The sequence below is a fragment of the Benincasa hispida genome, chromosome 12 (assembly GCF_027475165.1).
Source record: "Benincasa hispida cultivar pf3 chromosome 12, pf3_genome.v1.1, whole genome shotgun sequence".
Classification (NCBI taxonomy): domain Eukaryota; kingdom Viridiplantae; phylum Streptophyta; class Magnoliopsida; order Cucurbitales; family Cucurbitaceae; genus Benincasa; species Benincasa hispida.
The window spans coordinates 62,850,998-62,866,294 of NC_143489.1; the positions used below are offsets into that span (position 1 = coordinate 62,850,998).

The 15,297-nt window shown below is 30.6% G+C and overlaps 1 protein-coding gene across 1 annotated transcript; it reads right to left on the minus strand.

Annotated features, from left to right (window-relative positions):
- Nucleotides 1-6,223: 6,223 nt before the first annotated feature.
- Nucleotides 6,224-6,947, minus strand: LOC150032122 (uncharacterized). Its single transcript, XM_090307900.1, has one exon. The coding sequence runs from the start codon at nucleotides 6,758-6,760 to the stop codon at nucleotides 6,368-6,370; it is 393 nt and encodes a 130-aa protein (XP_090164026.1). The 5' UTR covers nucleotides 6,761-6,947; the 3' UTR covers nucleotides 6,224-6,367.
- Between the last annotated feature and the right edge of the window lie 8,350 nt (nucleotides 6,948-15,297).

The following is a 15,297-nucleotide window of genomic DNA, read 5'->3' on the forward strand; positions in this document are numbered from 1 at the left end:
TCGTGGTAGAAATTTGGGTAAAAAAAAAGACTTGGCCCAAGTCCGACTTCAACCCTAGCCCATGTAAGGCCCATGAAAAACCTCTATAAATAGAGGTTTTACCCCTTCATTTTGGGAAGTTGAAAGAATTGAAGGCAAAAATTTTGAAGTTCTCAAGCTCTGAAGTCTAAAGACTGAAGCTCTCAAGCTCACAAGCTCACAAGCTCCGAAGACTGAAACTCTGAATCTCCAAAGTTTTGAATATTCAAAGGTTGAAATTCTTAAGATCTAAAGAACAAAAATCTCTTGAAGTTTTAAAAATCAAAAGACTAAAGCTCTTAAGAGTGTGACGCTCCTGGAGATCTAAAGACTTAAGCTCCAAAGATCAAATTTTGCTCTCTTGAGGATCAAAAGACTAAAGTTTAGAAGATTTTCAGAAGATTTGAAGACTATGAAGCTCCTTAAGTCAAAAACTCTATGGACGATCTAAAGTAGAAGTTGGAGACCCTAAAGGAAATTCTAGAGAGAATTCATAAAGTAGAATACTCTCCAAACTCTTGAAAATCAAACATGTCTTTGTAGACCAAAAGAGTTTCAAAGATTAGCTGACTTCCAAACCCAATAACTATAGCTTCGAGAGCAAGTTGCAAAGTTCTCGAGACAAATTAACATTCGAAAACAAGTTACAAAGTCTTCAAACAAATCAACCTTAAGAGCAAACTGCAAAGACCTCAAGACAATTTTACTTTTCGAGAGAAAGAACCAAAGAATAAAGTAGTATTAGAGATTGTACTCACTATACTGAGATCAATACAAATTCAAAAGTTCATTTAACAAATTAAATTTATCCGAAAATCTCGTCGAACACTCATAAAAGGGGTTAAATTACAATTTTGGTTTATATGATTTAAAGAAATTTAAACTTTAGCCCCTCTAGTTTTATAAAATTCCCTTTAAGTAGTTATGGATGATTTTATCAAATCAAGGATTTATGAGGTTGATTCTATTAAACTATAAAAACTAAATTTTAATTTTTAAAATTATAAGGCTAAATTCTAATTTATATCGACTATTATTTATATTATTTAAAGACAATTCTATATTGAGCTTAAAAATGTCAAATCTAACATATATCACTCGTATTATCGTTTCAAACGTTAGATTCTCCACCTATGTAATAGTTGGTAACAACTACTATTAAAAAGTTCTTTTTTAAAAAAAATGGAAAAGTAGAAGCTAATTAATAATAAAGAGGAAATAAAACAAACAAAAAAAATGTTAAACATGAGAATTAGTGGAAACATGTACTCATTGAAAAAGAATAAAATGTGCATTTGCAATGCAACACAAGTCTTACATAGAGGAAAGGAAAATTATATATTTACACTTGTGTATTAAGATAATTCTACGTAGGAGAATCTTTTTGTACACTATATATGTTATAAATGTCCTAGATTTTAAATTATTTTCTAATTTAGTTTTAATTTTAGACCAATTTAACCTTTTCACTATTATTTTAAATTTTTAAAATTTTTAATTCTTTCTTTATCATCATCAATTTCAAATTTTGACTTTATTTTTGTTATATATTAATTTTAATTGATATTCATTTAATGTAGGATATTTTAAATTTGTTTCCTTCATTTACAAGATTTCGTCCTTACTGAAAATCAACCACCTCTTCATTAAAATTTTTAGTATATGTTGAACATTCTGGAAATATATTGAAACATATAAATATACATCACACACATTGTACGATATATAAGATGATATATTATATAAAGTGTTATGTTTATGCACTTATCAAATATATCCTTATTTATTTCTGAAAATTTCAAATATATATATATTGTGATGTATCAAATATACCTTATTTTCTCTTTTAAAACTTCTTGTGGATTCCTGCTTTTGTTTATAAGAGAAACAATTTTTGGAATTTTAAAGAAACTTAACTTATTTGGGTAGGTTTTAAAAAGAAAACCAATTTGGAAAGTTTATAATCGTAGAGAACTTCCCTTTCATGCATATTTTGGTATTAATATTATTAAATATATTTTTCTAAAAAATCGAATGGCAAGAAACGTTAAAAAAGTAAATTGGATTAGACTTTTATATAAAATAATAGCTCATTAAGCTATCCACGTAAACAATAGAAAAATTTTGACAATTATGTAATTTAACCTATTTGTTTTGATTATATGGGTAGAAAACCCTAAATTGAAACATGGAAGATGATTAAATGTTTTTTTTTTAATTTAATATTTAGATTAAATGATTCCTTACCAAAATGATAATGGGCCACAAAATCAATCTGAAATTCTGAACCCCCAAAGTTAGGGGTATTCAAATAGCCCGACAACTTAAATAATTTGGACTATCCTACCTAAACTATAAGAGTTGGATTGGGTTAGTTTTGTTATTGGGTTGAGTTGGATTGACTTTTTTTTATTGGGTTGGATTGACTTTTTTTCTTGGTTTGGATCGGGTCTAGGTTTGAATAAAAAATTTGGATTGACCCAATCCAACTCGAATTACATATATATTAATAAAAAAAAATAAATATATATATATTTAGAATTGATGAATTTGTGAAATCTTTATCTTTTTCTTTTAAGATTGTTTATTTATGTGTAAAGTTAGTAATAGATATTATAGATATTTGATACATAAGAATATAGTTTTATGAGATTTTAGTTATTAAATATGTGTTATAGATAAATTTAAGTATTTTAAATTAAGAAGAAATAATAATAATCTGACAATCCAATCAAACCCAATCCAATTATTTATGGTTGGGTTGAGTTAGAGACTATGTTTTGGTCATTTGGATTGCCAACTTAACCAACCTGAATTTTCGAGTTGGTCCAAAAAAACGCCACAACTCAACTCAACCTATGTATACCCCTACTCAAGGCTATAGAAGTAAAAAAGTAAAAGGAAATATTATTCCAAATTTGTCTTATTGTACATCAATATGATTTTTTGAACCAATCGAACCGATAAGTAAAATGGAAAATCTTTATCTTAACTGGTCTAAAATATTCAATTAAGTCACGTTTATTCGAGGTGAAACATAATTCATGATGTTAATCTAAAAAGTGGGCTCCATTTGGTTACGTCTGTGTCATTTATTCCGTAATCATAACAAACTGTGAGGCCCACCTCCAAATTTGTAATCAAAATATGCAATCTTATTGAATAATATAGATATAGAGTACTCAATTTTATTGTGTTTAAAAATTATATGGAGTCCAATGTTTTTGCCGTTACAAATGTTGTTGTTATTACAAAATGAGAATTAAGAATCTGTCACTATTATTGTTACATTTACCTTTATCAATTGACCCTAAACGATAAAGATAAAGGTAATGGTAAGAAGACAATACAAAGTAAACAATCTCAATTGTGACAAGATTACATTTGTAAAATGCTTAAGTAAACGTGATCAACGCAATTCAATTATGTTTGCGATTGAGACCTATTACGATTGATCCATCAATGGAATCTCATTGCAAGTATACCAATTTTAATTACGGATGGATGAACGTAGTCTTAAATGAATCGTTGATACAAAATGTAAACTGACTAGACTTACTTTATCAAATATTTATAATTTAGTGACATTATTTAAAATGTGTCATTTTGTCATAAAATTTTATTGAAAAAAATTTGTCACTAATTTAAAAGTAAGGATGTAATAATTTATGGTCAGTCGAAATTTTTGTTTCTTTCTAAATTTTTTGGTAAGATTGAAACAATAAATTAGGATTTCAAAGAATTAGGTGCAATTTCAGCCTCATAGTTTGGAAGTAATTTGACATTTTTGCTTCACCAGCCAACCATCCCAATGGCAAACCCTTTTTTTTTCCTTTTTTTTTAGTAAATAATATAAACTCTTTTTTTAGTTACTTGGACACCTAGAAATATTTTTTAATTAGCTTAAATACTATTAAGATTTTTTATTTATATATTTTTAAAATATTTATTTTTGTCTTTATACTTTTAACTTTTATTCATTTTGGTTTCTGAATTTTCAAAATATTCATTTTAGTCCTTACGATTTAAAAAAATAAACATCTTGTTTTCATTTTTATTTCACGTTCGAGGGACAAAAATAGTCACTTTTAAAAGTTCGATTATCAAAATTGAATATTTTGAAAGTTTAAGGTCCAAAATAAATTCCAATCAAAAGCACAATGATCAATATTAACATTTTAAAAGCATAGGGATCAAAACAAACTAAAACCAAAAGTACAAAAGCCAAAATAATATTTAAATCTATATATATATATATATATAGTATCTTTTCAAATATAAAAAATATTTAAAAATATTTACACTTTATAGCAAAAAGTTCCAAAAGTATAAAACAATTTTGAAACTTTTATCTACAAAATGTAAATATTTTTTGAAATTCTCTATTTATAAGAATTTTTCTATATATACACATTAATTTTGATATAATATTAATAATAAAATTTTGTTGACTTACTTTAGAAGGGTCAAACTCAAAACTTCAAAATACCCATCAACACTACACTTTTTCGTTGTTCCCATTAATATTTTCATAAAATTAAAACTTCCAAAATTTTCTGTGAATCTTGACATAAGATGTTTTTTTTTTTTTTTTTTTTGCTGTCTTATTTTTCTAACATTTTTCATACAGTCAAGTCAACACGTTTTTAAAAATAGGATGAGAGTCACTAATATTAATGTAGGATTTAAAAATATTTATAAAAATAAATTTATAATGTAAACAAGGAGAATATAGTACTTCCAAAATATTGAAAAATTTTCCGTTTAGATTTGTCCACGTTAGTTTTTGAATTGCTTTGTCAGGTATTCCTGAATGACTATGGAGCTTTGAATTGAAGCATCCTTTGGGCCTAGAATTGTGAGTTGGATCAACCATAGATTCTTCATGCCTTTAGTCCAAGATTGTTGTGCTGAGAAATTTCCTTCTATATTCATGCTTTCTTTTTGTTTTCTAAGTCAGTAAAGAAGGTTGTAACATTCAATAGTGGATGTAGATCTCATATGGAGACCGAATCAGTATAAATTTTCTATCTAGACTCTTCCTTTTTCTCAATTTCTCTTTGTCGTTTATACAATTGTTGATTAGATTTGTTTCTACTTCTTGAGTTCTCTTAAATTAACATTAAAAAAAGAATAAAACAAGGAAAAAAAAACCTTATTTTATGATCACAATCAAAATTAAGATTAAATTTCATATACGTGTCATATAATGACGGAGATTTAGATGAAGTCAGAAAGAGACAATATTTTCTTATTAAGTATATATTTTCACATGAAACCCATCTTGATTTAAAATATTTTTTTTAAAAAAATGTTTGCTAACATTTTTTTGTCCCAAAATTATAGAATTATTGAAAATAATGAAAAGTTCCTCTCTCTCACACACTTCACACGTGGGAATGGGAACATATCATTTGTATAAAGAGACATTTTCACATCTTCTTAACTTGAAATAACAAATCATTTGTATAGACAGACGTTTTTATATCAGTTGGTTTCTATTTCTACCTATTAACTTTTTTGTTTCTCCCTTTCTTTTCTTTTAGTTTCTTAATGACAATAGGTGATGATAATATGCTTAAATAGTAGAGACAAGTACAATACAATAATTACTGGGAGGGGGATTGAACTTTCGACTTCTATAGAAAGAGCGCATGTCAATACCATCAAGTCAAGTTTACTTCGATACAATATACATTTTTAATTTGATTATAAAACATAACTCTTAAAAAGAAATAAAATAAAAACTTACACATCACTATTCAAAACTACCTATTATTTAAAAACTTGACATATCAAATAATGATATAAAAATTACAATATTCAAATTTAATTTTTTAATATTTAACAAATATAAGAATTCAATTGATAAATCAAGACATGAGAAACTAAAACTTGTAGAAAAGATTAATAGTCAAACTACAAACATTAAGACTTATGCAGAAATTTTTTAGTGACAACTAAACCTTAATTTAGTTAAATTTATTGTTTTAGCTTTTGCTATTATTTTTGTATTTAATATTCATGACCCAAATAAACTTTTCTCATGTGATTCAAATACATATTCAAGACGTCAAATACAATGAAATACGCATATTTTAAGTCATGTTATCCATGATTCTATATTCTTATATTAAAATAGAGACATTTAAAATTTATTATACTTTGTCTATCTTTCTAAACTAAAATATAGATATTTAAAAAATTTATAGACAAAATAGAATTTAATAAACTCTCATTAGAGACTAAAACAAAAAAAATTAAAAATATTCAAAGTTGAAGATAGAATAATCGTAAACATTTCTAACTAAAATGAGATTTAAACCTTTTTAACGACGAACGACGAGATTCAAGGATAACCTCCCGCCATGCACGTGTCCCAAAAGAGCTTGTCTTCCATTTCATCAATATTAGGAATCACACCCACATCATTACTCGACTCTTCTTCTTCTTCCTCTTCCTCCTCATCCTCGTAACTGCACTCCAACGCCGCCCCACTCCGCCGCCTTCCACCATCACCGATCAAACCAACGGCTTGATCTCCATTACCATCCCCATCATCTTGGAAATCAAGGGCTCTCAAATCATCAGTAGCAAAATCATTGCAGCTGCAGGAGCAAGCATCCTCCTGATCATCCACAGCAGATTCTAATTCATGAGGATGAGATAATAATTTATCCACCTCAGAATCTGCACTATCTTCCCATAGAAAGAAAGAAGAGGCATCTTTGATTTGGTCCATATATGAAGATTATTATTTTATACATTAAAAAAAAAAAGCAATTTTGGTGGTTTGTTTTGCAGTAATATAAGAAATAAAAAAAAAATAATAAATGATTTGGTTTTTTTTTTTTTCTTCCTTTTGCTTTTTGGGAGGTGGGTTAGTTGAGTTGTAATTGTGGAGAAAGTTTAATATTATTGTGCATGTTTTTATAGTGTGTTGTTGCTGAAATGGAAGGGATTTAATGTAGATGGATGACAAGTCCTACGCTATAGGTTTTTTTCTTTTAAAAAAAAAAATAAACTTTTTTCTTTTTTTGGTTATGGAGATTTGTGGGTTTTGGAAAAGGTGGTAGGTAGGGATCTTGCTTCACATTTTAATTTGATGGTGGGTTTATTGTCACCTATCCACTCTCTTTTCAGTGCTAGAGAGGGAGAGTTTTAAAAAAATAATAAATCAAATTAAAAAATTATTATAAAAAACTAAGGATTTGTAGGGTAATTATTTTGTTACTAATTACTTTTAACTTTTTAAAAAATAAGTTTATTTCTTCTTAATTTCTTATAATAGTTTGTATCTTTTTTAAATGCAAGAATTCAATTTTTAGGCAAAATCTTTAAACGAAAATAATATTTTAAAAAATACTTTTTTTAGTTCTCTAAATTTTTTTTGTTTTTTTTTCAAATATTGATAAAAAAGTAGATAACAAATCAAGAAATTTAGAGGTGGAACCCGAACGTTTATAAGCTCAATTTTCGAAAAAAAAAAAAAAAGTTACAAAAGACGTTTTATAGTCATCTATTTGATAGCTCTTATCCATTATGTTTCTTCAAAGCACATGGCTAAGTTAGAAATATGGCTCTTCATATGATTTATTAGACAATAAATTAAACCCTCCATACATATCTCCATAAATGGAATGATATTATTGACTTTAAACATAATCTCCTATGACTTTGGTTTTGTTTTCAACCAAAATGCCTCATATCAATAGACCTCTCTTTTATACCCACGATCTTCCTTCTATGCAGCCAATGTAGGTGTTTGGTCACTTTTTCAGCCTATGCCATTTATTACCTATTGATTAGGTATATAGGTTATATCTCAATTCCTATGGAATAAAGATGGAAGGTAGAGGTTAATGCATGTTCAAAATTTTAAATATTTTGACATTTAAAATCCTAATAGGGATTATAGGGATGATATAATTGTTTTTTAAAATCCTAAAGGTTCGAACTTTCACAGATTAGACTTATAAAAAAAATGTCAACATGAACATATATCAACATAGTAAAGTATATATATTACTAATATTTCATACAGGCTTACTCATATTTGTAATTTTTTTTAAAAAATATGTATTCTAAAAGGCAATATCAATTTTTTTTGTAGGAAGGATATCAAAATTTTTAGCATACAAAGAGAGATTGTTAAAAGCCCTTTATTATAAAATATAAATATCTATTTTTCTATCAATTCCCCGACCAAAGAGCCAACAAGATATTACAACACTACTAATTTATCGACATTTAAATCAACTTTAAGTATAGTTTAGCTCATTAAATATATCCACGATCAAAAGATTAGAAGTTCAAATCTCCACCCATGAACTTACAAAATTAATTAAATATATATCGTAATTTTCTAACATCAATCACTTCTATCTAGATGGTTGATGTTGACTATTATCATTGATCAAACTCAATTTTTCCTAACTCATCATAAAACTTAATGAGAAATTAAGTCCATAAATATGATTAGCCTCATAAGTTTGTTTGATATCAAATCAAAGAATATATATATATATATATATATATATATATATGAGATGAATCTAAAAAAGAGAGCTTGGTGCAAACTCTTCCCTCAAAACAACCCATAAAAAATAATTTTTTTAGGGAAAAAAAAGTCAAGAAATAGACGGTTGATCCAAAATCTCCCAAGTGCTTCTCCTTTTTCTTTTTCTTTCTTTGTTCAAAGTTTCTTTTGGTTAATTAAATGGTTACAATTTCAAACAAAACCTCCTAGGTTTGCCGACGATGACACTTTTCATAGAGTCGTTGCACTTTCGATTTCTTCCCAATGTTTTTAAATGTTTACTTTTCTTTTTCTTTTTCAACTTAAAAAGATTCTATTACAATTAATTTTAAATAGAAAAAAAAATTATATTTGTTCCATGAATTTCGAATCTAATTTTCATTTGATATTTAGATTTCAAAATGTTATACTTTTACTCGGGATATTTGAGGGGTGGAGTGGACTATTATAGCTCTCATTCAATGTTTGGAGTTCCAATTATAATAGTTAGTGTTTCTAAATATTACTACTTCAAATCTTTTTTATAGTGTTTACTATTTTCTACTTATCGTCTAAAATAGTCAGCACGTCATATGCATACTATTATAATTCACAGACTATAATAACCACCGACAATGATAATCAACTCAATACTTCCACCCTCATGAATTTTGAGTTTAATTTTGATTTAGTCTGTAGTTTTCATAATTTGACATATTTACTCTTAAATTTTAGGTTTAATTTTTATCTAATCCCTTAATTTCAATATTTTACTTACCCTTGATTTTTTGCTAATGCAAATTTTAGTATTATGATGTGAAAATTTTATATTATGAATAGGGACAAAAAAAAAAAAAAAAATTGAGTGAAAACAGATTTAATTATAATTAATTTAATTTTTCCAAATTAATTAAAATATTCATTCAATATAAGTGAAAATTTGAGGTCAAAGTGTAAATCTTGAATTCCTAGGAACTAAATTGAAACAAAACTCAAATGTAGAAATGTAATATTTTGAAAATTAAAAATCAAAAGAAAATGATTAAAATATCATTTTGGTCACTATACTTTGAATTTTGTTCAATTTTAGTCTTTATACTTTCAATTGTCCATTTTTAGTTATATACTTTCAATAAATCTTAAATTTAGTCCGTATTGTTAACTTCTTTTTAAAGAAAAAAAAAACTTTTTTTATTTATTAGCAATTTTACTATAAAATTTGAAAAAACAAATTCACATATTGTATTTCTTTGTATGAAAATTATTATTATTATTATTATTATTATTATTATTATTATTATTTAACAAATTTCAGTAAAAAAAAAATAACTTTATGAGACTAAATTTAAGATCTATTGAAAGTATATGAACTAAAATTGGACAACTGGACATACGAGGACTATAATTGAACAAATTTTAGGGATGCTTGGGACACAAGTTCGAAATCAAAAGCTTGAGAATCAAATATATGGGGGCTTAATTGAAGGGGTTCTGAAGCCTGAAAATCACAAATATCTATGTTTGGGATGCAAGGTTTGAAAGTCTAGGTTTCTGAAGCCTGTGTTTGGGATACAGGTATGAGTTTAGATAATCTGATTTTTTTTTTACCTATTTTTTAGTGGTTTTTTTTAACTTTCATCTAGTGTATTTTCGATCAATTTTTATGATTATTTTGAAATAAAAATTTAATTTATTCATTTTAAAATGAAGCTTATATTAGCTTTATCTTTTTAATCTTAAATTAGTTCATAATTTACATGACAATAATGTAGAATGGTAATGATTCAGTAATAAATTAACAGAGCTTTGAAATTAAGTTTTCTACCAAATTCAGTTTACCGTTAAATTTCTAATTTATCTCTTTTTAAATAACAAATTTATCTTTTTATAATAAAGTAGTAAAGTTTGAAATTTAGTATATTAACACATTTATAATAAATATAGTTTTGCTTTAAATTCCTAAATTATCTCTTTTGGTTGTAGTTATGAAATGAATTTTACCTTTGAAGTTTGCTTTTAATAACATTCTCAATCTATCAACCAGTTTCTAATGCGGGAAAATGAAGAAACAAGGAAATGAGAAATTAAAGGGAAAAGAGGAAGTTGGAAGAAGGATGAAAGCAAAAAAATTGCTAGTGACTACGAGTAGGTGACCAACGATGGTATGCGCGCAATGGAGAGTGAAAAGAATTTGATGACCCATGAGCAACACGATGGATGCAACACTTCAGTCTTTAAAGCTCCTAGATGAAATAATCTTTTTCTTTCTTTCTTTCTTTTTCTTTTTTTTTTCTTTCTTTTTCTTTTTTTTTTTTCGAGTGTGTGAAAATGAGTAAGCAGGGAAAAAAGAGGAAGAAGGAAGAGGGAAAAAAACAAAAATGAAACCATAGTGACCGGAAAAGGGTGGCGAGCGATAAAGAACATCCAACTATCCATGCCTAGCATAATCAAAACCTTGAAACCATAGTGACCGGAAAAGGGTGGCGAGCGATAAAGAACATCCAACTATCCATGCCTAGCATAATCAAAACCATGCTTCAGCGAGAAGATCCTAGAATAAGGAAGATTGTTTTTACTTTTCTATTTTTATGAAAATTGTTGAAAATAGAATTATTAACCTAGGGGAATTTATGTAATTGTGTAGACCCCTAGGGTTTTCTACTATCTATTTATCCAGTGTGTCCCTGTGTATTCAGTGTATCAGATTTAAAAGAATAAGAAAAATCTTTATATAGTGGTTTTTCTCCCTGTACTAGGGTTTCCACGTAATCTTGTTGTTTTTCTCTTCCCTATTCTTTATTTTTAATATGGTATCAGAGCTAGGTGACGAAACTCTAGCCGTTATGGAAGAGAATCAACCCCAATCTTCTTCTACTGATAGGTCTTCGAGTTTTGACATGAAAACGGCTATCCGAGCAGCTGTAAAAGAATGTTTTTAGGATGCCCTACCGGAGTTACTTTCTGCTGTCTAGTTGCAATCACTGGACATCAGTGGGAGCCATCACATCAGATCGAGCCGATTGGGTCTCTCCACGCAGAAACGAGCCGAACTCGGGAATCGCAGGTGGATCGTTTGGTTGCGATCGGAGCCATCACGATCAAGGCAGAATTGGCAACCTCGGACGCGAAGAGCAGGCTTATCGGTCCGATCTGAGTAAGGTTGGTACCGGTCTGGAGCAAACTGGGCCATTCCAGGTTGAACCAGGGTAGACCGATGATGGATGGACCCGATTTGTTGATTTCTACTCTGACCCGATGGTGTTTGTGCCGCCCGATCTTTCCTCCTTCACAGCTCGACCTGATGGTTCTTCTACATTCACAACTTGAGTTTTTGTGCCGACCGATCCTTCTTCCTTCACAATCCAACTCGATGGTCCTTCCAAGTTCGACGCCTGAAGTCTTGAACAGCCCAACCGACCAGCACCTGTTCCAACCACTTGTAGTTCAACCCGTTACCCAGACGATGTGAGACAACGGTTGGCTTACCTACAACAGCAGATTTCTGATTTGGATACAATGTTCGGTGCAAATCCTCAACAGATTTATTCAGAAAATCCGGTAAACTCATTACCTATTGTGCCTAATGTTTCCTACTTATCTGGTTCGATGGGTAATTCTGCAGGATTTATCGTAGGGGAAAAATTAAATGGTAGAACTATTTCTCCTGTTCATAATCAATTCGGATGGCCTTGGAAGGGTGTCACAAGTTGGATATTTGACAAGAAAAATTCCAAAGTCGGCCCCAGGTGATCCACAAGAATGAATTTGGAAAGGAGAAGATTCGTTGTTACGGTCTGTTTTGGTGAATAGTATAGAACCCCAGATAGGAAGACCACTACTATATGCTGCAACAACCAAGGATATCTGGGAGGTAGTGCAAGATCTATACTCTAAAAGACAGAATGCCTCTCGGCTATATACACTCCACAAACAGGTCCATGAATGCAAACAAGAGTCCATAGATGTTACTTCTTATTTTAACAAACTGTTAATGTTGTGGCAGGAGATGGACGTGTGTAGAGAGATTGTCTGAAATTGTCCACAAGATGGGGCCCAATATTTGAAGGTTGAAGAAGCAGATCATGTTTATGTGTTTTTGGCTGGATTAAACCCAAAATTTGATGGTGTTCGTAATCGGATATTGGGCCAGCGCCCAACTCTTTCACTTAGAGAAGTCTGCTATGAAATACAGCTGGAAGAGGATCGGTCGTGTGCCATGAATAATACCATTCCTACTACTGATGCAGCCACCTTCATCGTCAAGTCATCCGGTACTGATGGTGATAAAAAAAAAACCTCCACCTGTTTGTATACATTGTAAGAAGCTTTGGCATACAAAGGACCAATGTTGGAATTTACACGGGAAGCCCCCAAACAGCAGGCGACGACAGTCTCATGACAAATCTAATACTAGTCGTGTCCTGGTAAATGACTCAATAGATGAACAAACTCAGAAACAATCTTCTGGTGACAGTAAACACAACTTGAGTACGGTTGGGGTGAGTGCAATTGTACAGTTAGGTAATTTTCCCTTCTTTTGGCTTGATTAGTATAAATGGTAAAAAAACCATGGATTGTAGATTCAGGGGCCACTGATCATCTTATGAGTTCCTCAGAGTTATTTATGTCATATAATCCAGTGCTGGTAATGAGCGTATTCGAATTGCATACGGGTCTTTTGCCCATATTGCGGGGAAGGGAAATATCTCTCCGTTTAATGGTTTAATCCTACGTGATACCTTATATGTGCCTAAAATATCATATAATTTGTTATCTGTCAGTAAAATAACAAGAGATTTGAAGTGTAAGGCAATTTTCTCACCAGATTCCATTTTGTTTCAGGATCTGAAATCGGGGATGACGATTGGCACTGCTCGGCACGATAGGGGACTATACTTTCTTTCTGACGAAACTTCCTCTAAGAATGATCACCAAAGTGGGTTTATGTCTTTAAATTTCTCTGTTTCTGAACATGATATTATGTTATGGCATTTCCGCTTAGGACATCAGAATTTTCAATATATGAAGTATTTATTTCCTCATTTACTTCGTAATGCTAGTACTTCTTCTTTTAATTGTGATGTGTGTATTCGTGCCAAGCAACATCGTGTTTCTTTCCGTTCTCAGCCTTACAAACCCTCGAGTCCATTTTCTCTTGTTCATAGTGATGTATGGAGTCCCCCACCGGTTACTACTTCCACTGGAAAACGGTGGTTTGTCACATTTATAGATGATCACACCCGTCTCACCTGGATTTTCCTTCTTACTGATAAATTTGAAGTGTCCTCTGTTTTCCAACAGTTTTACACAACTGTTAAAACTTAATTTAAAACAAAGATTGGGATTTTAAGAAGTGATAATGGACGAGAATTTTTTAATGTCTCCTTCAGGGATTTCCTTGTTTCTAAAGGTATTGTCCACCAGAGCTCGTGTGCTTACACTCTGCAACAAAATGGAGTAGCTGAGCATAAAAATCGGCACCTGGTTGAAGTAGCCCGATCTCTTATGTTATCCGCCACCCTTTCGTCGTACCTCTGGGAGATGCAGTTCTCACTGCTGCTCACCTCATTAATCGGATGCCCTCTCGTATCCTTAATCTTCATACTCCTTTAGAATTGTTTAAAGAATCCTTTCCAACTACTCGATTGATTTCTGATGTTTCTCTTTGGGATTTTGATTGTGTTGCTTTTGTTCACTCCCATGGTCTAAACCGCACGAAATTTACTCCTCGTGCTCAAAAGTGTTTCTTTGTTGGATATCCACTCCATCAACATGGATATAAGTGCTATCACCCATCATCTCGGAAATACTATGTCTCCATGGATGTCACCTTTCTCAAGGATCAGTCGTTTTTCCCTGTTAGTCATCTTCAGGGGGAGAACATAAATGAAAAGACTAATTGGTCATCTTATGCTATTCCTTTAGAGTCAGCGTCCATTCAAACCTTGTCTAACCCTAGTTCTGAGCATGATAGTCTGGTCTTTCCTACCAATCAAGTTCCTTGGAAAACTTACTACAAAAAGAATCTCGGAAGGAAGCAGTGTCATTTGTTGAACCAGAACTGTCGGCTCTAGTGCAGGAGTCAGACCCACCATCAGGTCCAGGTACATATATTCCTAATGATGTTGATATATGTATGGAGACTAATGAAGGCAGGCAAGACAAGGGGGAAGGTAGTGGTAATACTAAAAGAGTGATAGAAGCAGAAACTGCAGAGGATGAAATGATTGAAGCTACAGAGAATGAAATGATCCTTGCTAATGATAATGTAGAAGATACTACTAGAGTTTCTGATACACAGATAGTCAATCATGGTGAGGAACCTGGAGAGGTGAAAGAACGTGATGTATCACTTGATCTTCCTATAGCCCTGAGGAAAGGTACTCGCTCATGCATTAAATATAAATACCCTATGCATAGTTACATGACGTATAGTAATCTAGCATCCGAGTCAAGGCATTTACTACTAGCTTGGACACTGAGGTGGTTCAAGATAACATAAGTGTTGCAATGAAAAAACCAGAATGGCGGTCTACTGTTATGGAAGAAATAAGAGCTCTGGAAAAGAATAAAACCTGGGAATCAGTGAATTTGCCTGAAGGGCACAAGACAATTGGATGTAAATGGGTGTTTACTATAAAGTACAAGTCAGATGGGACAATTGACCGGTACAAGGCTAGACTCATTGTAAGATGCTTTACTCAAGCCTATGAAGTAGATTATTCTGAAACTTTTTCACCTATGGCTAAACTTAACACGAT